At 36.5% G+C, this 27960-nt stretch overlaps 3 protein-coding genes across 6 annotated transcripts in view; 2 read left to right on the top strand and 1 right to left on the bottom strand.

Moving 5' to 3' along the window:
- Positions 1-17196, bottom strand: part of ncaph2 (non-SMC condensin II complex, subunit H2) — a 44235-nt gene extending 27039 nt beyond the window's left edge. For all 4 annotated transcript variants that reach the window (XM_067392014.1, XM_067392012.1, XM_067392011.1 and 1 more), the window contains exon 1: positions 17063-17196. The gene's annotated coding sequence lies outside the window, so the exon portion shown is untranslated. The remainder of the gene's footprint in view (positions 1-17062) is intronic.
- socs2 (suppressor of cytokine signaling 2) overlaps positions 1-17210 on the top strand; it is a 33599-nt gene extending 16389 nt beyond the window's left edge. Inside the window, exon 4 of the transcript XR_010895710.1 lies at positions 17101-17210. The gene's annotated coding sequence lies outside the window, so the exon portion shown is untranslated. The remainder of the gene's footprint in view (positions 1-17100) is intronic.
- cradd (CASP2 and RIPK1 domain containing adaptor with death domain) lies at positions 557-18182 on the top strand. The gene is made up of 2 exons (XM_067392015.1): positions 557-1199; positions 17101-18182. Exons 1-2 carry the CDS (start codon positions 890-892, stop codon positions 17394-17396), a joined length of 606 nt encoding a protein of 201 aa, XP_067248116.1. The 5' UTR covers positions 557-889; the 3' UTR covers positions 17397-18182.
- The last annotated feature ends 9778 nt before the right edge of the window (positions 18183-27960 follow it).

Raw genomic sequence — 27960 nt, 5'->3', positions numbered from 1 at the left:
TTTAAACCAGCTAAGACCAGCTAACTCAGGCTGGGAGACCAGCTAAAACCAGCTATTTCCAGTTTAAACTAGCTAAGACCAGCTAACCCAGGCTGGGAGACCAGCTAAACCAGCTCCTTCCAGTTTAAACCAGCTAAGACCAGCTAACCCAGGCTGGGAGACCAGCTAAATCATCTGCTTCCAGTTTAAACCAGCTAAGACCAGCTAACCCAGGCTGGGAGACCAGCTAAACCAGCTCCTTCCAGTTTAAACCAGCTAAGTCCAGCTAACCCAGGCTGGGAGACCAGTTGAAACCAGCTACTTCCAGTTTAAACCAGCTAAGATCAGCTAACCCAGGCTGGGAGACCAGCTAAACCAGCTCCTTCCAGTTTAAACCAGCTAAGTCCAGCTAACCCAGGCTGGGAGACCAGTTAAAACCAGCTACTTCCAGTTTAAACCAGCTAAGACCAGCCAACCAGTTTAGGCTGGTTTTAGCTGGATTTTTCAGCAGGGTTGTATTACCTTCGAAATCTATATTTATATTGAAGGTCTGGTTGGCAGAGTCTGTGTCTATTGTTTGAAAAGGTTGAAAACAGCTGTATTATGTTACCCGATTTGTTTACACAAATGTGGGAACAAGAAATACGCCTAACATTAGTTCCTCCTGCACTTCGTTTCCAGCCGGTAGAAATAAATGCGACATTCGCGGAAAAGTCATGTGTAATGCAGAAAACATTTTACGCTACAGCGCAAAGCTGTGATATATATACACAAATATACTTTATATGCATTTAGCAACAACTACTGATATGTTAACGAGGATTCGTCTCTATTTGCCTGGCTGCTGTACTGTAGCCTTATATCTTCAGTTTTTGTGGAGAGTATTTTAACTCGGTCATCGGGTTCAAATATGGACCCAAAACACAAAAAACTGCTCCGATCTCAGCGGCTTTTTTTGGCCGAGGAGCTTTTAGTGGACGACATGATCATACAGTATTTATACCAGGAGGAGATTTTAACGGAGAGTCATTTAGAGGAGATTGAGTCTGAGTCGTCTAATAGAAAAAAAACGTTAAAGCTGCTGGATATTCTCCCCACTCGCGGCTCGAGCGCCTTCCGTCACTTTACACAGTCATTAGAGAAAGATTTTCCCTGGATCAAAGACAAATTACTGCGACTGTGTGCGGAAGACACCGAGTGTCCTCCTCCGCCGTACACAGGTGAGTCCTCTGTGTGTGTATGAGTATCATTTGAGCTAAACCTGTCGGAACAACTTCCTGTCACAGAGACAAAAAATTATTTTTTAAATAAAGTGTAAATTAATAGCGCGCGTGTGACATGTCTCACATGTGTGTGAAAGCACTGCTATATTCTGTAATACATGAATAATATTGAATAGAATAGATTTTTTTTGTGTGTATACAGTCAAACCAAAATTTATTCAGACACCTTGAACATTTAATTCATTAATACAGTTTATTCACTATAGTTTAAAAAATGGTAATAAAATGACAAGATCTCAGAGTTAAACTGTGTCAGAAAAAAAAAAAAATTTAAAAACACTTAAAAAATATGGTCAAGTCAAAGTGTCTGAATAATTTTTATCAGTTTTACTGGTAGTCCACTGTATGAAGAATTTTTTGGTGTAATATGTCACAGTTACTATCCTCACTTACATATTACATACTATTTTTAATTTTATCATTTCATCTAAATATAAACATTTGTGAGATTTAGTCAGTCGAAACATTTTTGAGGTTAATTGCTCTAATTTTGTGTCTCTGGAAAATAGTGATCTATGACATTGTATTTTGTAGTTTTTTGTGCCTATTTGTTAATGAGGGATTTGTGGACACATTCATGTTTTTAGATCTGTGGAGTAAAAGTTATATTTTTTATTTTGAAGTAAAAAGATAAAATTAGACCCCTGGGGGTAAGACGACCCCAAAGGAATTGGTACAATTGGCATGTTGTTACTTGTGTTATTATTTTTAATTCTTATTACAATTAATGGTGTTATTATTCAGTATTTCAATGAATTAAATGTATATTTAATGCAATGTCTCATTTCAGACATCTTTGCTTTCATTAAAATGTAGGTTAATTGAGCGAAATCATTCAATTTGATTTCATGGTGTTTCTATTATGACATTTCTTCAATTAAGTAAATATGCCTGTACATAAATCAGATTAATTTTACTTCTCAGATGAATCTCTTTTTACTGAGATTCTGCTTTGTCTGTCATTTGTTATTCAATTATTAATTTGTCAAAATAACATTTTAAATACAGTAATTTAGTATTTTACATTAATCACACTTTAAAAAATGTACTGCTCCTCTTTTATTATTTGACATGTTGTGCTATATCAACTAAATTACCAAATGTTTCTATGTATTTCCTATAATAACATATTGATTGATGCATCATCATCCTGCAAATGCTAAACTTGTATCTAAAAATGTTACAATTTAAAAGTATATATATATATATATATATATATATATATATATATATATATATATATATATATATATATGTATTCTATAGATTGTAATTTAATTATGCATTATAACTGTATTATTATTTTACTAATATGAAAATGCAAATAAAATATATAGTAAAAATCTATTTCAAAAAAAGTAAAAAAAAAACATGCATTTTATAACATTATTCTAAGCTGTTTCAAGGCACTCAGCCCATTTGGCCAGTTGCACTACATGTAAAGCATTTTTTGTCAGCTATTATGTTTCTGTTCCCTCATATTCCCTCCCTGTTTCACCTGATTTCACTCTCTGTCTCATAATGAACCCATTCATCTTTTAATTGAGAAGCTGTAGGTCAAGCCGTTACATTTGCCGTATCTGACCAGAGGGTTAAATAACATGTGGTGTAACTGCCTTTCCTCTAATCCCTAACACCAAACACTCTGTTACTGTTACTAATTATAGCAAAGAACCTATAACAAATGCATAAAGCATAGAAAATGTCCATACGATTCGAAAGCCAATGCATATATACAGTCTGTGAAATGCACTATTTGCATCCACCCATCTTGTTTCAGCTGAACAGATGTTTGGGTAAACAAAAGCTCTCACTGTGCTCTATATATATTTCAGCTGCTGTTTTGCTGAAAGATGGCTTATTATGTGCTTTCTGTTGTTTTCCCACGAGAGAACAGAACACCAAGTATCAACCCCACATTCACACTCCGCATCTCCCATTTTTAGTCATACAGTCAACCAAACCCCAGAAAAAAAACCCAACCCCTTCCCTCCTAAAAAAACAAGACGTACAAAGAAAAACAGAGGGAGAGCGAGGTATAAAAAAAGAAAAAAAAAGCTGAAGTTGTGTTTTGAGTCTCTCAAGGCCAGGCCGGATTGGTGCACTGCCCTGGTTTTCCATGAAAGCTGCATTAATTCCTGGCACTAGCGCTGCGGCCCAGCACTCTCGCTGAGCATCCTCCTTTCTAGGAAAAATATAATCAAAGCCGTTTGTTGGCTGCTCTCCCTCTCTCTCCCGTCTCCAGTTACTGAGCTGAAGATTTTATTGACTTTCTGTGGTTCAGATGGTAATATATTGGGGGATGGGGTGGGGTTAGGAAGAAAGCATAAAAGAAACGGGGAAAAAAAGAGGTGTGCTTGCAAATTTCTAGGAAATCGAGGACAAGCGCTACTCTGAGCAAACATTCTTCACACTTAAGTACTCGCTTTAATTTAAAGCTTTTCTTAGTTCAACTGTCGGAGGCCGTTCAGGGACACAAACAGTTGTGGTGCTTTGTTCTTGCTTTTCTGCTTTTATTTTCGTCCGCTGCTCAAATTATTAATATTCATGTCGCTATGAATTTGGATCTTGACAGCAATGATGTCATTCCGTTGGCATGGGAACGGCATGGGTTTTTCATTCAACTTGCTTTTATCCTCTATCGTTATGACGGGCGCTGAATCTGCAGTGTCACGGACACTTTAATAAAGGAGACACATGCACAGTCCTTATCATCTTATTACCTACTTTTGAATGGAGATCAGTCAAGTGGGGACATGATATCCTCATTTGTCAAGTCCATTTGCACACCTGCGGGTCATGCGTATTTGCATGTTTATTTATGAGATGCTCGCTTTAAAGAAAACTATGCAAATTGTTGCTTAAGCCTTCACTTACGGGTTCTGGTAATTATCGTACCTGAAGCCGTAAGGTTCTGAATTTTAAGTTGTTTACAAGGCAGACTGTTCTGTGGCAGGCCTTTAGACAACTTTATAGGTCCATTATAGCTTAAAGGGGTCCTTGATTATGATTTCACTTTTTTAACTTTAGTTACTGTATAATGTTTCTGTTTGAGCGTAAACAACATCTGCAAAGTTACAATGCTCAAAGTTCAATGCAAAGGGCGATATTTTCTTACAGTAATTGCTTTTTAAGGACTACAACAAATGGCTGGTAGGGACTACAACAAGCTTGTTCCTGGGTTTTAAGCTTGCTGAGATAGTCAGTAGCCGCTTTTCCACTGTTGGGCCAGTGCGAGCCAGGGCTAACAGCGTGCCAGGCTGGGCCTATGGCCACAGACCTTAGGCACCGAGGCCAAAATCAAGTTGCGTTTCCACTAGGGCTGGGCGATATATCGCATGCGATTGTCACGCGCATTTCGTCAGTAAAGCCGGTTCCCTGATTACCGCTAAATCGCCATCACCTGCTTTCAAATGGAGCGGCATTTAATAGACAGAACGATAGATCACTGATAAGCCACGCAATATCGCGTTCATAACGCAGATGAATCGCCTTCGATAATGAACGCGATATTGCGTAGCTTATCAGTGATCTACGGCTCTGTCTATTAAAAACGCTCCATTTGAAAGCAGGTGATGGTGATTTAGCGGTAATCAAGGAATCGGCTTTACTGACGAAATGCGCGTGACAAAAGCATTCGATATATCAGTCAGCCCTAGTTTCCACTGTCAGTCCGCTAGCTTCACAGCGCTGATCTAAAAACCGCCCTTAAACACACCTCCCTTGATCAAACGTCACACAACCCAACCCATTTCAGTGTGTAAACCATCAACTGACTTCGATTAGCTCCGCCTTTCACCTCAACTGTGCCTCAAGCCCCAGCTGGCCCGCTTTGGACCAAGGTTTTCGGCGGGCCGGAAAACCCGTGCCTTTGGCACCGAGGAAGCACCAAAGAGGCACGATCAAGCCCCGGAAGTGACAGTGTAAACGCGAACGGCCCTGGCACGCACTAGCACGCCCGCCTTTGACCCGGCAGTGGAAACGCGGCTAGTGTTGACGGTGTTACCAGTGTTCAGCGGCAACACCGGTTACGTCACTTGCCCACTGTAGCACCACTCCCCACCGCCATTTTGATTTTTTTATAGTAATAAAAATAATTTAGTTCAGTTACAAAACGGACAATGAAATTGAGTCGCAGCACAGAAGCAGGAGTCAGATTGCATTCATTACGAGACTGTGGAGCTGACTGACATGATTATGGCGGAAGATTTTTTGGAGTTGTGTTTTTCTAGTTGTTGTGCAGCCAATTGCCGCAACTGAATTGGCGCTAATTTAAAAGCAAAATTAAAATACACACGGCCACACAGGCATTCATAATGTTGTGTCTACTGGCGCGGACCATTTTCAGTGCATTCCTATGGAAGCTCAACTTTGAAAACGCTCACTCTGCTCTGCACCGTTATGAATGCCTGTGCGGCCATGCACATTTTACTTTCACTTTTGAGTTAGCAATTTAAAAGTGAGTTGCAAAAGAGGGAACCCTGTCCCTGGGAACATGCAAAAAAAAGGGGTCGAGGCCATGTTGTACTGCTTTAGAGAAGAGGAAGAGTTGTTGTAGAAGAGTGTTGTTGCCATGCCATCATTTTACGCCGGACTGCTTCACGAACGAGGGTCAATTCAACACTGGATTTGCACAAAAAGATTAACATGACGGCACATGCTAGTCGATGAGTTGAATCAACTGCACAGCAACTACATAAACGTATCCACTAACCATTCAGAAACGTCCAGCTTCATTCTAAAAGTTGTAACTTCTTCCTGAGTCCCTCAATCAGTGTCCGAATCCGGTTTGAACAATGTAAGGCTGAACACCGTTACTGACAATCGTCATTTTGGCTGCGTGAGATTCTCCAGCTTTGTTGTTAGAGACTACCTCAGGGATAACGTGTTTTTGTAGGCCAACCCGGAAGTTAGTGGCACACAGGTTCCCTCGATCGAAAGCCTATTAATTTTTCCCATAGACTTTTGGAAAATCGCAAAAAATAAGCTCTGTGTTTAACAAAGGGTTATGACATTTACAACATTTTTTGAAGCCTAAATAAAGTTGTCAGATATAAAATGGTATCAGTAGGCTATAAACGGACTACAGCACACCATGGTTGCGGATCAACGTCGTCACCACCACCTAGCTTCCTCAAACTTAAAAAAAAAACAAAAAAAAAACAACTTTTTTTGAAAACATGCTCGCTGATTATGATCTGCGCTGTGTATGAATACTTACCCACTTTTACATGAGAAATGCTGTCCAAATGTCCTGTTTGTCATGATTACGTCTAAAGTCCCCGCCAAAGGAAGTAGTCCCTTTTAGCAAATTTGTTAGCAACCGCCGTTTTTAAGACACAATAAAGGTTTAAAAAATCACAAACTGGTTATAACTGGTGTGTTTTATTTCATAGATCAAAACATGAAAATATTTAGAGGCTTTGTTAACCACAGACCTTATTTCAGGCAATTTAGCAAAAAACCCATTCAAAAAACCCATAGACTTCAGGGCGATGGAACCGGAAATCCTAAAATGCTAACTCGCTTCCAGGTTTTGCCTATAAAAACACGTCATCCCTGAGGTACTCTATTGAGCAACCATTGCGCAAGCTGTTAAAGCTCCGCCCTCTTCTGGAAAGCTGGCGGGAGCAGCAGCTCATTTGCATTTAATGGTGCTAAATAGGATCTTTTCGTCGACTGAGAATCCAAAGACTGTTACTGAGTTTTTGAAATGAGCGCATGCGTAAGAACAACCCCCCTCCTTCACAGCTCATTTCAAGGGAACGCCTCCCAAAACTCATGCACGAGTATTGGAACAAGAGTGTTTACCACCAGCATTCGCTGTGTCGTGTTTTTTGGATTCATTATGTCGGACTCACCGCAGGTAACTCATAATCTGCAGTTGTTACTCCTGTCTCCGGACAAACACATTGCATGCGGCGCCTGTGGAGTGTGGAAAGTTACTGGAGCGCGCAGCCGCGCTCGTCTCTTACAAGGAACGTCATGGCAGTGATTGACAAGCCAGAGGGCCAATCGTTTATGCGATGATCACACAAATGATTGGCTGATGTTTTTAAGGCCCTATCTCGTGCACAGATGATGTATATTAATATTATTACTTTCAGTGCACCTAATAAATAGTCTTTTATCAGTTAGTAAAGACAGTTTCAAGTAATATTGCAAAAATATATAAAACAAAACATCCTATTTAGCACCTTTAAAGGGACACACACAAAACAACGTGTTTTTGCTCACATCCAAATAGGGGCAAATTTGACAAACTATAATAAATGATCTGTGGGGTGTTTTGACTTGAAACTTCACAGATACATTCTGGGGACACCAGAGACTTATATTACATCTTGTCAAAAGGGGCATAATAGGTCCCTTTTAAGTTAGCATATTCAGAATTCTCGGTGACGGCTTGTTAGTGTAATTCATTGTTCATAGTTATAGAGTCATTGTGTACGTTTTCCTGTCCAAACTGGCTTGTATGAGACCTTGATCATGAGGAGGAGATGAAAACCGTGCAGACTTAGATTTTATGAACGGGTCATAATATTAGGAACGCATGCTTAACCGAAAACTTTTGAAGTCTGTTAATGGTGAAAGCATTTATGCAAGTTAATCAATAATAGCATGCAAGATACCACTGTTGTATTCCTAGTAACTGTCGCATTAGTGTCGACTAAACCGGACTCTTCTCCTCGTGCGACCTGCCCCCGATGTCCACGGGTGGACGGATGGAGAAAGGCACTTTTAATAATTTGCTTTTGAAACAAGCCAGCACAATGCTGTTCACTTGTTTTTGTTGGAACATCACATCGATTCTCCTCCTCCGCTCCCTCCACCCATCTCTAATACAGTCTGATTTCCAGGAACATTGGCTTGTGGAGAGTCTTCCTGTCAGAATGTGGAAGCTGGCTGCAGTGCTAGGCCATTCCAGCTGGCCTCTATACTCAGATTTACACAGCCAGTTTAGCCACACAAGAGCGACACTTTATCTCACTGTTCATATACCCAAAGCCAAGGCTTACAGATGGGGTCTATTAGGGACAATTAATAGTTCTTAGATTTATGGTCCGCCGTTAAAACATTTTCAGCCACTTCATAACATGAAACCATCTGTCTTGAGTTGAAGAGCAAATCTTTTACAGAGAGACTTTGAGCCTGTCTTTATTTATATGGAGCTGGATTAATAACTTCAACTGATTGTGTCAGTCATCTGAAGAATAACCAACCACAATGTACTTTTGTGCTGGCCCAGTCACTTCAGATTTGTAACCCTTCCAGTCTTTTCACTGACCCCACCAAAAAATATTATACATTTTATTTTCTGCAGCATTTTTATTTTGTCAAAAATGAAAAAAAAAAAAAAGTGAAATACATTTAGCTCTGGTCTGATAGTTGTTTGGTATTTAGTATCCATTCCACATTTTAACTTAAAGCAGAACTAAGTAACTTTTTTTACCTTCATATATAGTTTTCTAAGTCCTTACGATGGTTAATTGACTTGTAGTGGTGTGTTTGAGTCGTGCACAAACCCCCTCTGGCACGTCAACGCCAGAATACAGCACTTGCAAGTTGAGCTGCATCGACGCCTCATGTTCATGTTCACGCGAGAGTGACAAAATGCTTTACGGTAATTCAAAAACAATGTATATATTATGACTTTTAAAAGACAATTTCGAAAATTACCCACCTCCATCGAGTGTACTGTATTTGCAAATTACCCACCTCCTCTTTCTTGTACTGTATTTGCAAAACTACTGCGCTGGTGAGCGCTTTAGTCCAGAGCTGCGCTTGGAGTATTTACGACAGTGTGATTCACTGAAGGAACCTGTAGGTGGAGCTTCGCAAATCTTACCGAGTTCCGCTTTAAGTATTAATTTTTCTTTGAGTGTACACATAGGCCACATATTTTAGACTGGAAATTTCTATCGGAAAGAGGTGTAATCTTATCTTTTAGTCTGCACAGAGCACATCCAGTTATCTAACTGTAATTCCTTCCTTGAGAAGCAGAATTGTGATCATAAGTAACGGAATGCAGATATCGGATATGGGTCACTCTTAAAGTATTAGTTAACTTTCAAATAAAATTTTCCTGATAATTTACTCACCCCCATCATGTCATTCAAGATGTTCATGTCTTTCTTTCTTCAGTCGAAAAGAAATTAAGGTTTTTGATGAAAACATTCCAGGATTATTCTCCTTATAGTGGACTTCAATGGCCTCCAGACGGTTGAAGGTCAAAATTACAGTTTCAGTGCAGCTTCAAAGGGCTTTAAACGATACCAGACGAGGAATAAGGGTCTTAACTAGCGGAACGATCGGTCATTTAAAAAAAAAAAATACAACTGTATATGCTTTATAAACACAAATGATCACCTTGCACGTGCTTCCGCTTTCCGTATTCTTCAAAAAGCTTACGCCGTATGTCCTACACCTTCCCTATTCAACTTCCAAAAAACAAAACTGGCGTTCCGTAAGTTGAATAGGGAAGTCGTAGGCAGTGTTGGGGAAGCTACTCTGAAACTGTAGTTTGACAATCTACAAGCTACTCATAAATTAAAGTAGTTAAACTACAGCCAAGCTACCCTTTTGAAAAAGTAGTTAGCTACACTACAAGTTACTATCAAAAAGTAGCTAGCTACATTGAAACTTCTTTTTTTTTTTTTTTTTCTTTTTTTTTTTTTTAATGACATTGCTTATTACAAATAACTGGATAACTGTTAATGAAGAATGTTTAAGTAAGATGTTTGGGGTTTAAAACAAAGCAATGCACTACAATTATGATTTCAAAGCATACTGTTTTATTTTGTAAACTATATCAAAAGATAAAATACTTAAATGTATATACTCAAATGTCAATACTCCTATATCTCACACTGACTCTCTTTGCACACTTTATATATATAATATAATTCTGAATGTATTATGTTTTGTTTTTCATCCTATGAGATAACCGACAACAAATTGCACTCTTTCTACATAGAAATGCAGGATTCATGCTCAAAATTGCTACCATAACCATAACACAGGACAAAAATATGCAATAATAAAAATAATAAGCAATGAAAATGCAGTCTAGAAAAATATTAGAATTTTTGTATCAATATTTTTTAAATTCTATTCCAATTATTTGTAAAATGATTTAACATCTTAAATGTCTCACTACGTGAATCATGCGCTTCTCGCGTGAACATTCTTATACCCGAGCAACCGATTTTATTAGTTCAACGCACTAAGCTATGTTGTTTTTTTCTGTTCAATTGACGAATGCTTCGCCAATGCAATGAATCAAAACTCCACTTAGTGATCTTATGTTCATTATAAAACTAGTTTGGCGGGACAGATTAGACTATGGCGGGTCACCACTGTAATAAAATAGTTCGCATACATTTGATATAGACTGCAATAAAGCAGAACAATCAATTTAAAAAGGCTATCATTCACCTGTATGTGCTTGAAGTCTTCAACACAGACAGTGATTTAATTATGTTTATAGATTAAGCGTAACCTTTACTAATCGATTTGTGCAGTGTGAACCCACTCCTGTCCTTTACATAATCATCAGGCGATCTCTTCTCAATGAACTGCTGTTGAACTGAACTGATAAAGCCGCAAAATGCGTTATATAACAATAAATGGCGCTAATACACGGTTTTAGTTCGTGATCTGAAGACGCTGTGCTGCTTTATGAATGAATTAGGCTCGTCAGAACGCAAAATGGAATGTAGCTTGTAGCTTTTGGTCCCGCTACACCGCTACTTGCTGGAAAATGTAGTTAACTACTGGAAAAAGTAGCTGAAAAGTAGCTTAACTACATACAAGCTACTGAAAAATGTAGTTAAACTAGTAGCGCCGCTACATGTAGTTAACTACTCCCCAACACTGGTCGTAGGACATATGGCGTAAGCTTTCTGAAGAATAAAAATTCCTCTTATTCCTCGTCTGGTATCATTTAAAGGTGCCCAAGAATGCTTTTTCACAAAATGTACTATAAGTCTAAGGTATCCCCTGAATGTGTCTGTGAAGTTTCAGCTCAAAATACCCCATAGATTTTTTTAATTAATTTTTTTAACTGCCTATTTTGGCAGTTAAAAAACTGCCAAAATCTTCAGTGATTTTGGCAGCGCGCCGCCCCTTTAATTCGCCTGCTCCCTGCCACAGGAGCTCTCGACTATATTACAGCGCATTTACAAAGTTCACACAGCTAATATAACTCTCAAATGGATCTTTACAAGATGTTCGTCATGCATGCTGCATGTATGCGTCGGATCATGTGAGTATAGTATTTATTTGGATGTTTACGTTTGATTCTGTATGAGTTTGAGGCTATGCTCCGTGGCTAAAGCTAACATTACACACTGTTGGAGAGATTTATAAAGAATGAAGTTGTGTTTATGAATTATATAGACTGCAAGTGTTTAAAAATAAAAATAGCGACGGCTCTTGTCTCCGTGAATACAGTAAGAAACGATGGTAACTTTAACCACATTTAACAGTACATTAGCAACATGCTAACGAAACATTTAGAAAGACAATTTACAAATATCACTAAAAATATCATGCTATCATGGATCATGTCAGTTATTATCTCTCCATCTGCCACTTTTCGCTGTTGTTCTTGCTGGCTTACCTTGTCTGTGCACAGATCCAGACGTTAATACTGCCTTTCCTTGTGTAATGCCTTGAACATGGGCTGGCATATATGCAAATATTGGGGTCATACATATTAATGATCCCGACTGTTACATAACAGTCGGTGTTATGTTGAGATCCGCATGTTTTCCGGAAGTCTTTTAAACAAATGAGATTTATATAAGAAGGAGGAAGCAATGGAGTTTGAGACTCACTGTATGTCTTTTCCATGTACTGAACTCTTGTTATTCAACTATGCCAAGATAAATTCAAATTTTGATTCTAAGGCACATTTAAAGCCGTTTGAAACTGCACTGAAACTGTAATTTTGACCTTCAACCGTTTGGAGTTCATTAAAGTCCACTATAAGGAGAATAATCCTGGAATGTTTTCATCAAAAACCTTTATTTCTTTTCGAATGAATAAAGAAAGACATGAACATCTTGGATGACATGGGGGTGAGTAAATTATCAGGAAAAGTTTATTTGAAAGTGAACTAATCCTTTAAAAGATGTAAGCTGGTCTTCAAAAACAAACAAAAAAAAACCCTGATATAGTCAAAATATCGGAATTCGGCATCAATACCATCAATATAAAAAATAAATAAAAATAAACGTGGCCTATATGTCCTCAGTGAACCCTCCTCTACTGTCCCCATCTCTCTTCAAGAGGAAACAGGAACATTACTGTCACATTGTGATGGTATCCTGCAGGTTTATGTTAGGTTAGATGTTAAAAATATATGACAATATAAACTAATAAATAGTTTAAATTGTAAATTGTACAGATTTATAAGCTCTCTTTTTAACTCAAGATAAACAAATTTTGTCCTTTGACGTCAAGCTTGTTGAAAAGCAGGGCTTTTTTGTGAGATTTCGTGGAATTTTCCAGAGATAAGGCACAGCTTGCTGTTCCCTAGACACCATGTGTGGGCGGTTTACTATCACACTGCCCAAAATTAACGAATTTACTTTTCCTAGAGAGAGAGGGAGAGAGAGACCTGTTTTAGGAAATTCAAACAAACACACTCACACACACACACATTTATACTAGCTCTAGTCTGTTTTTTATGCATTAAAAAAAAAAAAAAAAAAAAAAAAAGATTCCTAATCCTTTAAATTGACAGCATTCTCTCACAGGGATGTTTGATTAATTTTGTAAACACTCGCAGCTGTTAAACACGCACTCACTGACACTTTTTAAAACAAAAGCTTGATGGATAGGCTATATATACTGTACATCAGAGCTACGTGTGTCTCCATAAGCTCTCTTCAGCCTAAAGATACTGTAACTGTCCCCTCAGATCAAGGCAATAAAGTGTAGAGTCTATACCCTCCAGCAGCCGGGAGTTAAGCGTCCACATGTACGCTTGGAAATTGAAGCTGGAATGCTTCATCCTATAAAAAAGAAGCAATTCTCAGAAAAGTTAAGCATTTCGCCAAAACCCAGGCAATGTTCTTTGCAGAGCAGCCTTTCTTTCTTTCTTTCTTTCTTTCTTTCTTTCTTTCTTTCTTTCTTTCTTTCTTTCTTTCTTTCTTTCTTTCTTTCTTTCTTTCTTTCTTTCTTTCTTTCTTTCTTTCTTTCACAATAATTGAATCATTTGATATTGATATTATTTATTAATTTTAATGAAAAAAAATGACCTGTTTAGTTTACCATTGTTCTTTCTTCTTCTTTGTTTTAATCAGCTTTAATTTTGTGCTATACATTTTCCATGCAAATATGAGTGACTTATTACTTTTACTGTTTTGCACTTTTAAAATCATGTTTAGTGTGAGTTGCAGAGGCTGACGCTCAAAATAAAGCAAAATAAAAATGCATTAAGTTTTTCCACATCCATTTGCACTGCCATGTTGTTAGTCCCATGCATGGCCACTCAAATGCTACTTTTTTTCTTGATAACTCACTATATTATCATACGTTTTTGCCAGCAGAATAAAATAAACAAGGGTGATAAATATGCCTGTGAATAGCATATTGTATACCGTGGCAAATCTGCACACATAAACAAAATGTGACCACGATTCAGGAACAAACAGATCTTTCAAGTCTTTTAATGAAACCATTAAAAAAATCCTTCTCTGAATTAACCAATTAGATCTGTCTTAGTAGATTATAAATCAACATCCGATTCACTTACCGAACTGTTATTATTATTTTCTGTGATTACTGTCAAAATGAAGCATGTTTTGTGAAAGTAAAATCAGTATCATTATAAATTTACTACTCATACATATACAAGGTGCACTTAATTTTTGTATTATTTTTATTATATTTTAGAATATATTCAATTAAAAATGAATGTAATTATATAAAAAAAAAATTTTAAAACATTTTGAATATATTTAAATAAAAATGAATGTTAATATCTTAAAATATTGTAAAACATTTATATTTTAATAAAAAAAATATGATATTGATATCTTTTGTCTGCCTATTTATACGTTAACTCCCAATGTCTTTTCTACACTTTCTTCTTGTCTGGCGGCCTCATTTTTTCCTTCTTTTCTATACCTCCACCCCCATGTGCCATTAATCAGATAAAGTATTGCCACAGACATTTTATGGATCTTTCCCAGCTCACCCCCCGTTTGCTAAACCAGCACTCTCTGCATGAAATCCTCTTTGTGGTGTTTATCGCTGATTGTCGGGGCACCTCAACACACTAATCTTCTTTGTCTCTGGGGTCTAGAAGCTTTAAAACCGTGAAGAACTACCGCAAAGTGTCCAAATCCATGACAGAATTACTGCACTTGGATATATGCCCTGCAGTGAATGTTTTCTCCTCAATTTAAAGCTGAAGTTTACCATTTTTGCTCCTGTTAGTGTCACAAAGAGGAATTGCAAAAATAATGTTTTCTGAACAATCTAGATCCTTAAATTATTCTGAGAGACAAACAAAGCAAACACAAATTATAGAAGAAAATGATGAAATGCCCATCGTATAAGTGTTAGATTCCACTCAGAAGATACTAAAGATGTGGATGTCCTGTCCTAGATATAGAGAGTTGTTATTCTCATGGTGCGGCCACTCCTGTCATTTGACGGCAGAAATCAATGGGCGTCCTTGATTTTGTGAAGAATTTGGGAACACTCAAAACAAACTCTCAAACCGACCTTTGCTCCATTCATCCCCAATGTTCAAATACAACACATCTCTATTCTCTTCGCACAAAAACAATGTGTCCTTATTGCGCAGGGATGGAAAGAAAAGATTGGATGTTGATGTTGCCACCTTAAAATTGATTTTGATGGGTTAAACATGTTTTCCTAGTCCTTGTCTTTCAATATTTCTATGCTTTTTATGTCTTGTATGTAAATTAATCGGCTTTGGCTTAATGATGCTTCATATAGATTTTGAGACTTACCACTGCTGGATTATTGTCAATATCATGTTTTATTCAGAAGTATAAGCTGTTCCACTCAGGGTTATGGTACAATTCCAGTGTGAGTTATTTGAATAAATATGCTCTCATTATATAAATTTTCTGTTTTCTCACCCTGAGGTGAGAATTAAACATGCAAAAAGTAACTGGTTTTAACTAAGAAAAAAGTTAATATAATAATATATTAATATATTATTGATATTTTTAAATTATAATGTACGGAAGAGGATTAGGGCCAAGCAATAATAAAAAAATAAAACCATCTTGAGATTAAAGTTGTTAAATTTTGAGAAAAAAGTTGCGATAAAATGTTGAGAATAAACTCGTTAAATTACGAGAAAAAACTCGTTAAATTTCGAGAAAAAAGTCGAGATAAAATGTTGAGAATAAACTCGTTAAATTACAAGAAAAAACTTGTTAAAAGTCGAGAAAATGTTGAGAATAAACTCGTTAAATTACGAGAAAAAACTCGTTAAATTTCGAGAAAAAAGTCGAGATAAAATGTTGAGAATAAAGCCATTAAATTATAAGAACAAATTTGTTAAATTTTGAGAAAAAAGTCGAGATAAAATGTTGAGAATTAACTCGTTAAATTACGAGAAAAAACTCGTTAAATTTCGAGAAAAAAGTCGAGATAAAATGTTGAGAATAAAGTCGTTAAATTATAAGAACAAATTTGTTAAATTTCGAGAAAAAAGTCGAGATAAAATGTTGAGAATAAACTCATTAAATTACGAGAAAAATCTCGTTAGAAGTCAAGATAAAATGTTGAGATTAAACTCGTTAAATTACGAGAAAAAACTCGTTAAATTTCGAGAAAAAAAGTCGAGATAAAATGTTGAGAATAAAGTCGTTAAATTATAAGAACAAATTCGTTAAATTATGAGGAAAAAAGTCGTTCAATTTTGAGAAAAGTCGAGATAAAATGTTGAGAATAAACTCATTAAATTATGAGAAAAAAGTCGTTAAATTATGAGAACAAATTCGTAATTTAATTGTAGTTTTTTCTCAACATTTTATCTCAACTTTTTTCTTGAAATTTAATGAATTGGTTCTCGTAATTTAACGACTTTTTTCTCGTAATTTAGTGACTTTATTCTCAACATTTTATCTCGACTTTTTTCTCAAAATTTAACAACTTTAACAACTTTAGGTTTTATTTTTTTATTATTGCTTGGCCCTAATCCTCGTCCGTAATAATGCCATATTAATATTAATAATAATTATTGTAAAAAATGTTTAAAATATATAAGAAATATATATAAAAGTATAAGAAATGTTAAACTGTATAATATATATAATTTCATATAAAAAAAATGAACAAATAATACATTTTATATTTATTAATTATACTTTATAATTGAATATTTGAATATATTTAATATTTTAATATGTTTTTTTTTTTTTTAATTTTTAAAAATTATTTTTCAGATCTTTAACATGCCATATGAGCAAAAGGTCAGTAATTACACTTAAGTCTCAAACATACAGTAAGTTTGAGACTAATTTGTCAGTCTTTTTCACTGAATCTTTAAAAAGAATCAGTTCATTTGTTTGTGAATTGGATTACACTGGTCATTGCCTTGTGTTAGTTGTTGCATGCAACCAAAAAGGGCAAGAGGTCAAAGAACCATTAACAGAACCAAACTTCACGAAAATCAGTCACTTACAAAAAAATAGAAACCGTTTCTAAATGCAAACAAATGCACATTTTCCTTACATTATTTGTTTTTGTGCTGTTATTATGTCAGTAATGTACGCAGTGAGATGTGCCAGTGTGTGACTTACTGTATTTCGAAAATCATAGGTTGTTTCTTTGTTTTCAGTTCAGTGTGGTGTACCTGACCACATCCTTCCGACTGTTCCAACCATGCTGCATCTGAACCAACTGGCTGCTCGTCTGGGTTCGGAGTGGAAATCTGTGCTGCTGGACCTGGGCCTGTCCTCTGCGGATCTGTACCGATGCTGTGCGGACAACCCCCTCGCGGTTCAGAGTCAGGTGCTCGCGGGGCTGGTGATGTGGACGCAGAGGAACGGAAGAGAAGCCACAGTGCGGCGGCTGCTCCACAGCCTGCAGGCCGCAGACATCCCGCCATCTGTCCTCCAACAGGTGTTTGTGTAACATCATGAATCCTGTTTCCTGGACTTCACCATACTGCTCTTGAGCTGTGGACACTAAAGGAAGATAGAGAGACAGTGTCCTTGCGTGACATTTATATTTTGCTAAGGAATACACTGAAAATCCATCATACATCTAATATGACAGTCTCTACAAAAATTATGAAATTGATCATGTCATACTGTTTTTATATGTATGCCTATTAATATTAAAGTTATCATCTTTTAAAAATATGCTTCCAAAATGGTACAGAAATTTTTGAATTGTATTTTTGGATGCAAATATTGTCTTGCTTTGCTGGCAACCTAGAAGTCAACATTTTGCGGCAGTTGTACAATAATTTCATACATTTATTCATGAGAAAAACACTGTTTTATAATGTTTTGGTAAACAGTGTTTCCTGTCCCAGATAACATCTGTCCTTGATGAGGTGAGATGAGTTTATGCAACTTTATGCAATCTTTAGTACAAACTATTTACCAGCTGCTTGCTGGTACATATGACGTACTTCTCGTTTCTCATTCAGAAACAGGTTGCTCTGCCCACTGCTTCCACCCAGTAATAACACTTTAAACACCCACATGGAAGTGGGGGTGAATGTTTTGGTGTTTTTTTTTAAGAAGGGGAATGTCTGTTTTTTTGTTTTGGTTCTTTATGCAATTGCAACAGATAAACACTTTCATAAGTTAAACATTGATTCATCTCCAACAATTTAACAATATATATTATGATAAAAGGAACAACTGAAATAACCTTTAAAAAGGTTCAATATAAATAAATATATGTAAACTGGATGTAGAAATAATAAATGCATAATGCATAAAAGATTGTAGTTTATGTTGACTTTTTGTATATATATAATATATACCTCTCAAGATATATATATATATATATATATATATATATATATATATATATATATATATATATATATATATATATATATATATAATTTTAAATCTATTTTTCTAATCTATAATTTATATTATACAGTGTAATGCACAGGTGGTACCAAGACAGTTTAATCAGCGTTCTACATTCAAGTGATGGTTCACACAATAATGAAAATTATCCCATGATTTACTCAGCATCAAGCCATCTTAGGTGCATATGACTATCTTCTTTCAGAAGAAGGCCTTCTGAAATGAAACGATGGGTTTTTTTTAAGAAAAATATCCATATTTAAAACTTTATAAAGTAAAATAACAGCTTCCGGCAGGTAGCTGTACGCATCGATTTGCGGTGGAACAATGAACTTTGACCCTGGTCAATGACAAATGCGGAAGTGCAGAGGATAGAGCAAAACAAAACACCGGTCACGAATTGGATGTCTAAAATGAGAAATTTAAAGAGGAAATGTCAGAGGATTTCAATATAAGAGAAGAGGAACTTCAGTTTGTTGCCCAGCCCTATTTGTTTAATCTAAGCTTACGCTACTCCTACATATTGCGTTATACATCGCATGAAGGGTTACTCATTTAGTGCAAGTTGGCTTGCGCAGTATGCGTGCGGTCGTCTGGTGAAAGCTAGTTATTTGAGATTATAAAGTTTCAAATATGGATATTTTTTCTTATAAAAACCCATCGCCTCACTTCAGAAGGCCTTTATTTAAGGGTTAGTTCACCCAAAAATTAAAATTCTGTCATTAATTACTCACCCTCATGTCATTCCACACTCATAAGACCTTTGTTAATCTTCGGAACACAAATTAAGATATTTTTGATTAAATCCGATGGCTCAGCAAGGCCTGCATAGGCAGCAATGGTACTTCCTCTTTCAAGATCCATAAAGGTATTAAAAACATATTTAATGTGAGTACAGTGGTTCTACCTTAATATTATAAAGCGATGAGAATATTTTTGTGCGCCAAAAAAACAAAATAATGACTTTTTAACAATATCTAGTGATGGCCGATTTCAAAACACTGCTTCATTTTTTTTTTTTTTTTGGTGCACAAAAAATATTCTTATCGCTTTATAATATTGAACCACTGTACTCACATGAACTGTTTTAAATATGTTTTTAGTACCTTTATGGATCTTGAGAGAGGAAATGTCATTGATGGCTATGCAGGCCTCACTGAGCCATCGGATTTAAAGGGATAGTTCACCCCAAAATTTTATGTTTATCTGCTTACCTCCAGGGCATCCAAGATGTATGTGACTTTGTTTCTTCAGTAGATCACAAATGATGATTTTTAACTCCAACCATTGTGGTCTGTCAGTCGTATAATGCATTGAAACGGTAACACCATCTATAAGAGTAAAAAAACCATGCATGTCAATGGGAACTTCGTCTATAAGAGTAAAAAAAACATGCACAGACAAATCCAAATTAAACTCTGCGGCTCGTGATAACACATTGATGTCCTAAGACACGAAACGATTGGTTTGTGCGAGAAACCAAACAGTATTTATATTATTTTTTACCTCTAATACACCACTATGTCCAACTGCTTTCAGCATCCGGTTAGTGAGGTCAAAAATCAGAGCGTGATCAGACCTTACTAACTGGATGTGGAGGGTAGTTGGACATAGTGGTGTTTTATAGATAAAAAATGATATAAATACTGTTGAGTTTCTCGCACAAACCGATCGTTTCATTTCTTAGGACATCAATGTGTCGTCACGAGCCGCAGGGTTTAATTTGGATTTGTCTGTGCATGTTTTTTTTTACGACATGAGGGAGAGTAATTAATGACATTATTTTTCATTTTTGGGTGAACTAACCCTTTAACCCCCTGGAGCCTTATGGATTAGTTATGGTGGATGGATGCATTTATTTTTGGCTTCAAAACAGGCCCCACCCCTGTTCGCTATCATTATAAATCTTTGGAGAACAAGAATATTAAATATATCTCCGATTGTGTTCGTCTGAAAGAAGAAAGTCATATACACCTATGAATGGCTTGAGGGTGAGTAAATTATGAGATCATTTTCATTTTTGGGTGAACTATGCCTTTAATGCACTGCTTTCATTGAAGCACACACACATAGGTCACTCGCGCTGTACTTGCGTCGACGGAGATCAGATATACGCAGAACATTCTGGAGCACAGAAACTTATCAACTGCCCCGCGACTTTAATAAAATAGCTTTGTTACTTAATCGCTATATTATATTTCTTAGCAACGAAGATATAACATCGCTGGTTTTGAAGTAGTTAAACTCAGAGCTTCGTTGTTAATAGAGAAACACTGAACAGACAAAGGTAATTCACACACATCTCTCTCTCGACCGATAATGAATTCAAATAAATGCTATAATTAATTAATTTATTCAAGTAAATGTTACCTTACACACTACTTTATCTCTGTCTGATTCAAAGCAGGAAGAACAAGCCATGGCTCTAACAAGCCATAACTGACGAGAATAACCGCCATTTTTACCATTTCCGGCCAGATATTATATAATAACAGCTTTAAGTTGTCAGTGCTGGCAAATAACCATATAAGCGGGATAATCCACGGCTAGTTGTACATTACACGATTTTAATGCCTCCATGTCGTGCATTAAAATCGTTAAATGCACAGGTAGCCTTGGATTATCCCTTAACTTACTTAGGCTAATGCACAGCTAGCCTAACGTTACATAGCATAACATTAATTGCTACCATTTCTTTTTCATATTTTTAAAACCCATTTTTATTCAGTTCCACATATATTTTTGTAGTGCGACAAATTAATTTACAAAACTACTAAATCATGTAACGTTAGTCGGGTAATAAGAGGCCATAAAAACTGCATACCTAATAATTAGGCCATAGGGCTAGACAATATTAAAGTTTAAAAACATTTTATATAAAATATAGCATTTGATGTAACAATGTTTGAAATGCAACAATCTAAAACTCTACAAGATCTGGTCTGCGTTGTTTTTCTTTCCATCTGTCACTTGCTGTTTTTATTCAAGTGCTGTTTGCTCAAAGCGTAATCAATATTTACAGAGCAGGTGTCTGTAATATGACATAGGTCATTTCCTAATCTCTCACTTATTAATCAGAAAGTGTTTGTGTGTGCCATCATTCGTAAACATTTGCGCGTGTAAGTTTCTCTGCTGTTTACGCGCTCATCCGCTCCCTCTCCCTTTGTTTTCTGCTTTGTCTCCCAGGTGTTACGGCCATGTTATGAGACTTTGAATGCTTTCCTAGAATTTGAGCGTGAAAGTTTACATTGATGTATTATTGACTTCCCTGGTTAAATATAAATGGCCATCAACAACCCCATTGTCCCTGAGGTGATCCAATAATGTCATGTTTATGAAATCACAGAAGACCTTTTTGTGGCTATGATGAATATTCATCTTTTTCCAATGAGGAACATCCATAAACATCCACTACGACCCCAAATGTTGTGTTTTTCTCAATAACTGGCCGTTATTTTCACTAAACATGCACAAACACAACTATCTGACAGGCGTGCGCGCGCTCACGGGCCCTCAGTCCTCTGAGTTCCCTAATTCCAGGGAAGCGTTTGAAATTCAGCTTAGTGTACTTTTTTGTTCTGGTGTTTCTCAGAAATGTGCAGGGTATTGTAATCGCAGCCTTCAGTTGGGACGGTTGAATTCATACTCATAAAATGATGTGTGTGCGGTCCAGTGGCTCAGAAAATTCATGTGTGGTGCCAAAAAAACGCATGAGTGCCCGTAAAAGCATCTCCTCCACAGATAAAAATGCCTCCATGGGCTTACAGCATGTTTGAGCTAGATTTAAGAGGCCGAAGGCAAAACGTTAAAAGGAGCTCTTCAACAAATGATGTGTCGTATGCTACTTCATTGAATTATAGGGGTGGTCACCCGCTTTCTCCTGAACTCTAGAGGAAATATATACTTGAGGGTTGCTGTAAATGCTGTGGCGGGCTCCTCGGCTCTTGTTACCATGGAGACAGGTTTTGTATGGTGTGGCATATATACCCTGTGGGCTCTTGATGGGTTGGTCTGAGTATCTGCTCCTCTTTTGGTTTCAGTAAATGAATATCTGTACAGGAAGGCTGACATAGGAATGGCGTTTTTCTGATGCTGTTCTTGAGTTATGTTATGACATGAAATGCAAATATTTTTCTCATGCATTCAGATGCGAATAAATGTTAGCAAGCTGTGGCATCGTGATAATTGGCACACTGATCATTTCTACTTGTCACTGGTGTTTTCCTTAAGATAGCTCAAAATTGTAGCTCCATGTAAGGAAATGGCGAATGTGCCATCTCATGAAAACCTGAAGCTGCGTCCGAAATCAAATAGCTACTTCTCTACTATATAGTAAGTTTTTGTAGGGACATCGACTTTATATTTCACACCTTTAAACATGACGCTGAACAAAACGAACTGTGATTGGTTGCGTTACATGTCAGTCAAAAGTCCTCTTTGGGCTGACCTTGGCCAATGAAAGCTGCGATAGAGTCCAGACCTTCTGCCTTCAGTCTGAAAGTCCACAGAGTCACAGTTATGAAAAACAAAGTTGCAATTGTGATACATAGTCAAAGATGTGAGATGTAAAGTCACTTTATGAGAACTGCAGTTGCAAATTTGACGTGAAACAACCTCTTAATTGTGATATATTGTCACAATTGTGAGATTAAATTCACATTTATAAGATACAAAGTTGTATTTGTGAAATTTAAAGTCACAAAAAGGCACATAAGCTGTAAAGTCGCAATTGACCGTTTGCAAAGACCCGCCCCCTTTTGTTACTGTTACTACGTCTGACAAGCCATGCCGCTCTCATGCCACACATGACGTCGTGTTCTCATGCAGCAGTGTTGGCAAGTCTGCGGTTTTACACTTGTACACTGTTGCCGCATGTGGTTTTTCATGTCCGCGGGTTGAATCGACCCAAAATAACGTGATGTTTAGTCCCTGGAATGCAAATTTTACTAGGGGAGCCCCTCCAAAAATGCAAATTTTACCCCTCGGAACTTGATTTATACCGTGGGACCCCCTTGAAATGCGATTGGGCTAGTTTTGAGGAGCAATTGGGCAGGTTTTGTTCTCCCCTGACTGCTTTGTTGGACAAAACGGTGGGTTTGGCGTTGATGTGATTGGTTAGATCGCCTGTCAGTCAAACTCTCAGCGAAGGGTCAATTACGAGAAACAAAGTCACAATTGTGATTGTCCCAATCGTGAGATATGAAGTCAGTATTACTAAAAACAAAGTTGCATTTGCGAGATATAAAAGTCCCTTTGTAGGATATACTGTGAAGTTGCAGTTAAGTGAAACAAGTCGCATTTTTCAAAATGTAAAGTCGCTGTGAGTTCCAGTTAAAAGAAACAAAGTTGCAGTTGTGATATATAAAGTACAACTGAGTAAACCTTTGTCCAATCAAATACTATTCAGAATGAGAACGTCCCTCCCCCTAATACCAATTGCCTCAGGTTGGAAATGAAAATACAAATAAACTAAAGCCTATTGGTTACCTAAAAAAAGGAGCTTCCATGTGCCTTACCCAAACATCCTGTTTCAATAAACATTAATACATAAATTTCGACTTGAATGTTTGAAATTGAATATGTGGAAGTGCTGAAGGCTGTAAAGGAAGCAGTCTGAGCACTTCCTAGTGAAGGTGCCAGAGGTCAGAGACTTGAGCTCAGCAGTCAATTATATGTAGATAAATGTACAATAGTAAAATTAAGGGGTCGGGAAGAGCAGTTAAACCTGTGCATCATCCATCTCTAGTCAACTGTGTACAGTAAATTCACAAGGGAGACTTTATCTGAACAAACCATCACAGCTCCACACCTTAAAATCCGGATACCTCTCTTATCGTTTCCTGATCCTGTGTTTGTATGGCTTAATGGTTCTATTCATGAATGAATCATAAAGACTAGTGATAAAGGTTACAGTCTCTCATCTGTTGTCTGGATCACAGTCTATAGCATCCTCAGGTGACCTCCTGAAGAAGTCTTGCTTAGACTGTCTTATTGGGATCAATGCAAAATGTTCTGTTTAGCTGATGTTTAATTTTCAGAAATGCCACTAAATTGTTTTAAGAGAATACTGGTTCCAATCACCTTGCATTTTTTCCCAGGTTTATCTGGAGGAATTATCTGGAGAAGGCTACCTGTTATAATTTCTGTTCATCTCAATAGAAGTTGATTGGGTGGAGCAGGACTCTTCTGAATGTAAGTGAATTTTTCTGTCATTGCTGGGATGTTGGAACTTTTTTAAGGTCATGAAATGTCTGAAAAATGTTGCTACTCAAAAAATGGATAGCAAAACCACATATAGGATACTATGTCTGTGTCCGAAAGCTGAAAAATGCTGCCTTCAGAGGATTCATTCAAAGACGGGATCAAGGTATATCCAAATCCAGTGTTAGCTTCACTTCCTGTCAAGATAACCTTCAACTGATTAATTTTTGTATCCTTCGCTGCCTGATACTGCACAAACATGCGTGACTAAAAACAAAAAAAAATTGGAATCTGAAAGTTTGCAGTTGTTGAGTAACTTTTTCCACTTTTGATGTTATTTCTTGAGAGAAACTAGTATTGAAGTAATTGAATATTCTCTTAGTTATCACCGAAGCTTGCTTTATTTTGTTGTAGATCATTAAACCGATACACCGCCTATGAAGTCTAACCTAAATCAGTTTCTTGAGGTGCCTTTGTGAGCAAAAACTGCCTGCGATGTCATTGCCTAATAAAGCGGCAAAGCAACAAGTCAGCTGCCTAAGCTTTCGGACACAGCCTATTTTGGAGAATAAGTAAAGCTAAGCTAAAAGCTGTCCTTTTGACAAAGTAGTCACATTTTTGTGAGATACATTCAAATAAAAACAGGGCTCGACAATAAGGACTGCCTGATGGCCCGGGGCCAGTGTGAACGATGCTCGGGACAGTAGACTGAACGGTCACTTGCCTAATCGGGCCAGTGCTGTTGGGTGTGCGTTATATATCTTCTATGATATCGTAATTGTTGATTTAACGATCTGAAATCGAGTATCGAGTATGTCCCTCCCTTTACAAAAAGCAAACAAAAACACACCAGAGTGCACGCATACACTACGTGACGTAGTCTAGTAGGTTAGACTAGTGCGCATGCATTTTTAGAGTGCACACTGCATGATTTAGTCGACTCTACTAAAATGCCTTTATAATGCCCCCAGAATTCAAGATAAGGGGCAAAAATACCCCAGTACATATTTCATATTTATATAATTTAAAATAGTTAACCAATATTACACAAAGAGCGCCGTTTTTCTCCAAATATTAGCATGATTACAAATGTGATATTGATTTCATTCAGCGTACAGTTTAATGAACAAGAACTTAATATCAAGTGACTTTTTAATATCGAGTCTATTTCGCCAACGAAAATAGTTCCAGAGTCCACAGAATTGTTTTGCGTCTCTGAGCAACACTTCGTGAATGAATCAGCCGCTTGAATGAGTCAGTTGAATCTGATTCGCTCATTAACAGTGATTCGCTGCCACCTACTGGCGGGTTTAATTTCACCTTTAAAGTGTCTTCCTTTTTTTTTTATAATTTCAAATAACAGTATTTAACGTTTTATATTTTCAACATTAAAAACATTTTTATGCATCTGTAACTGCTCTTGACTGATAATCTTAATCTATTCTATAGTTATATAGTTATACATTAGATTACAATTTCTGTACCTGAAAATCTCCTGTTTAAACCTACATGAAAAACTTGAAAAACAATATTTATTTAATTGTTTGTTCTGTTGTATTTATGTGTGCTATTACTCGTAATTTGATTATTTGTTAATATTTTATTTATTACAAATGTTTATTTGTCTAACAATATTTAAGTTAATCTAGTAGCTTTTGGTGTCATAACCCTATTTATTGAGGTTAAATGTAACAAAGACAATGATTTATAGGCCCATTTTCTTGTCTTTTACTTTTATTATTTTTTTGTTGTGGGGCCATTGAAAATTTTGGTGGGGCAAGTAAAAATTTGAACCACTGGCCCAACCGGGCCAGTAGAAAAAATCCTTAGCGATGAGCCCTGAAAACATCTCCAAAAGAAATAGCCTATTAAAACATTATATTGCTATTTGTTGTGCATGCATGCTTGTTGAGAAGATAAATAATGTGACATTGCCTCTCCTGCCAAGCCAAAAATCTTTTAAAGAGTAGCCTGCAACATAAAATAGCATATGGATAATGTTAGACATGCAATGTTACCTCATCTGAAATTTGTGTTGAATATCTTTGACTGCAGAATAAATATACTTTTTGCTTATTATAAACTACCCAATGATCAGTTAAAGTCAGCATGAATTGGAAGTGCTTTGAAACTGCTTCTCAAACTTTTTTTTTTCTTGTTCAAGAAGCCATTTCACTTGGATATATGTAACAATAGGAAAGAAAAGACTATAACACTTCCATTTCATGGTGACTTTAAGAGTCGATTCAATAAAATGCAGTAAATTATTACAAGTACTGCAATTTTCAGTTTATTGTGATGCTTATTAAAGGTAAGTTTAAGAAGTAAGTGTACCTTGTAGGTATTCTTTTGTAGTAATTTATAGTATGAAGTAAATATATCAAATATCCTGTCATTGTACTGTATTAAAAAGCTCTGGAATTAATATCTGATACTGCCACTGTATTTTTTTTAATGTACAGAACAACAGAAAGTTTGTCAGTGCTACATTCTTTTCTGGCCCCCAGCTTGTCCAACATTATGCTGCTCAATTACGTCCTATAGCCTTAAAGCCAGACTAACAGCTGCAGTGAATAAATGCAAGAACAAAGAATTGTGTCTGAGCTTTAGATTTAGCCTGGCATACCCCAGTCATCTGACTCTGTGCATTACCGTGGAAATGAGCTCACCCCTGCGTTTGGCAGTGTAACGTTTCAGGCCACACAGTGTTTGCACACAGATGTCAGTTTCAATGACATATAAAGCTCTGGTAAAGGGGGATTGTGTGTCTGTGTGAGACTGTGTGGAGGCAATCTGATTAGAAGATGTGGGGAGACAGTGGATGTGTGTATGTTTGTATTTAAAAAATAGGAAAAATGCTATGTTTCTCTTGCAGGGTTAGTTGTAATCTATTTTGTGATTTGACTTGACTTACAAAAATAGATAATCCTTATCAGAGCCAAAAGAAATGGCTTTCAAAAGCAGTCATTACAAAGCAGGCCTATATACTACAAACCAGAACGTCTCTAACATACAGTACATATACACTGCATGCTAAATAAAGCGATAAACAATTGCTGGGACTTGAATGCATTATGCAATCAGCTGTTATGCCATGTGCGAGATGTTAAACAAGGAAAATAATCCTCTTGAGATTTGTACATAAGCCATGAGCGCTGTAGGCATTGTTTCGAGAATAAAACACATGGAAATGTTGCTCAGAAATGCATACCGTGCTACTTATATACTACAGTAAACACAATGCTATGCAAAATTATGTATTTTGTAAGAACGTTATTAATCTCTCCATAGTGTAAGCATTACTATTCATATATTACGTGTACATATAGTTTACATATAATTATCTATGCATTTATTTAAAAATACATAAAACATTTAATAAAATTCAAATATTGCGTACATTGAATAAACCAATGAATAAAGAAATAAAGCTGTCTGATATA

This window comes from Chanodichthys erythropterus, chromosome 8 (assembly GCF_024489055.1).
Source record: "Chanodichthys erythropterus isolate Z2021 chromosome 8, ASM2448905v1, whole genome shotgun sequence".
Taxonomy (NCBI): domain Eukaryota; kingdom Metazoa; phylum Chordata; class Actinopteri; order Cypriniformes; family Xenocyprididae; genus Chanodichthys; species Chanodichthys erythropterus.
Note: the sequence above shows the minus strand (reverse complement) of the source record. Positions and strands in the feature narration are given on the sequence as shown.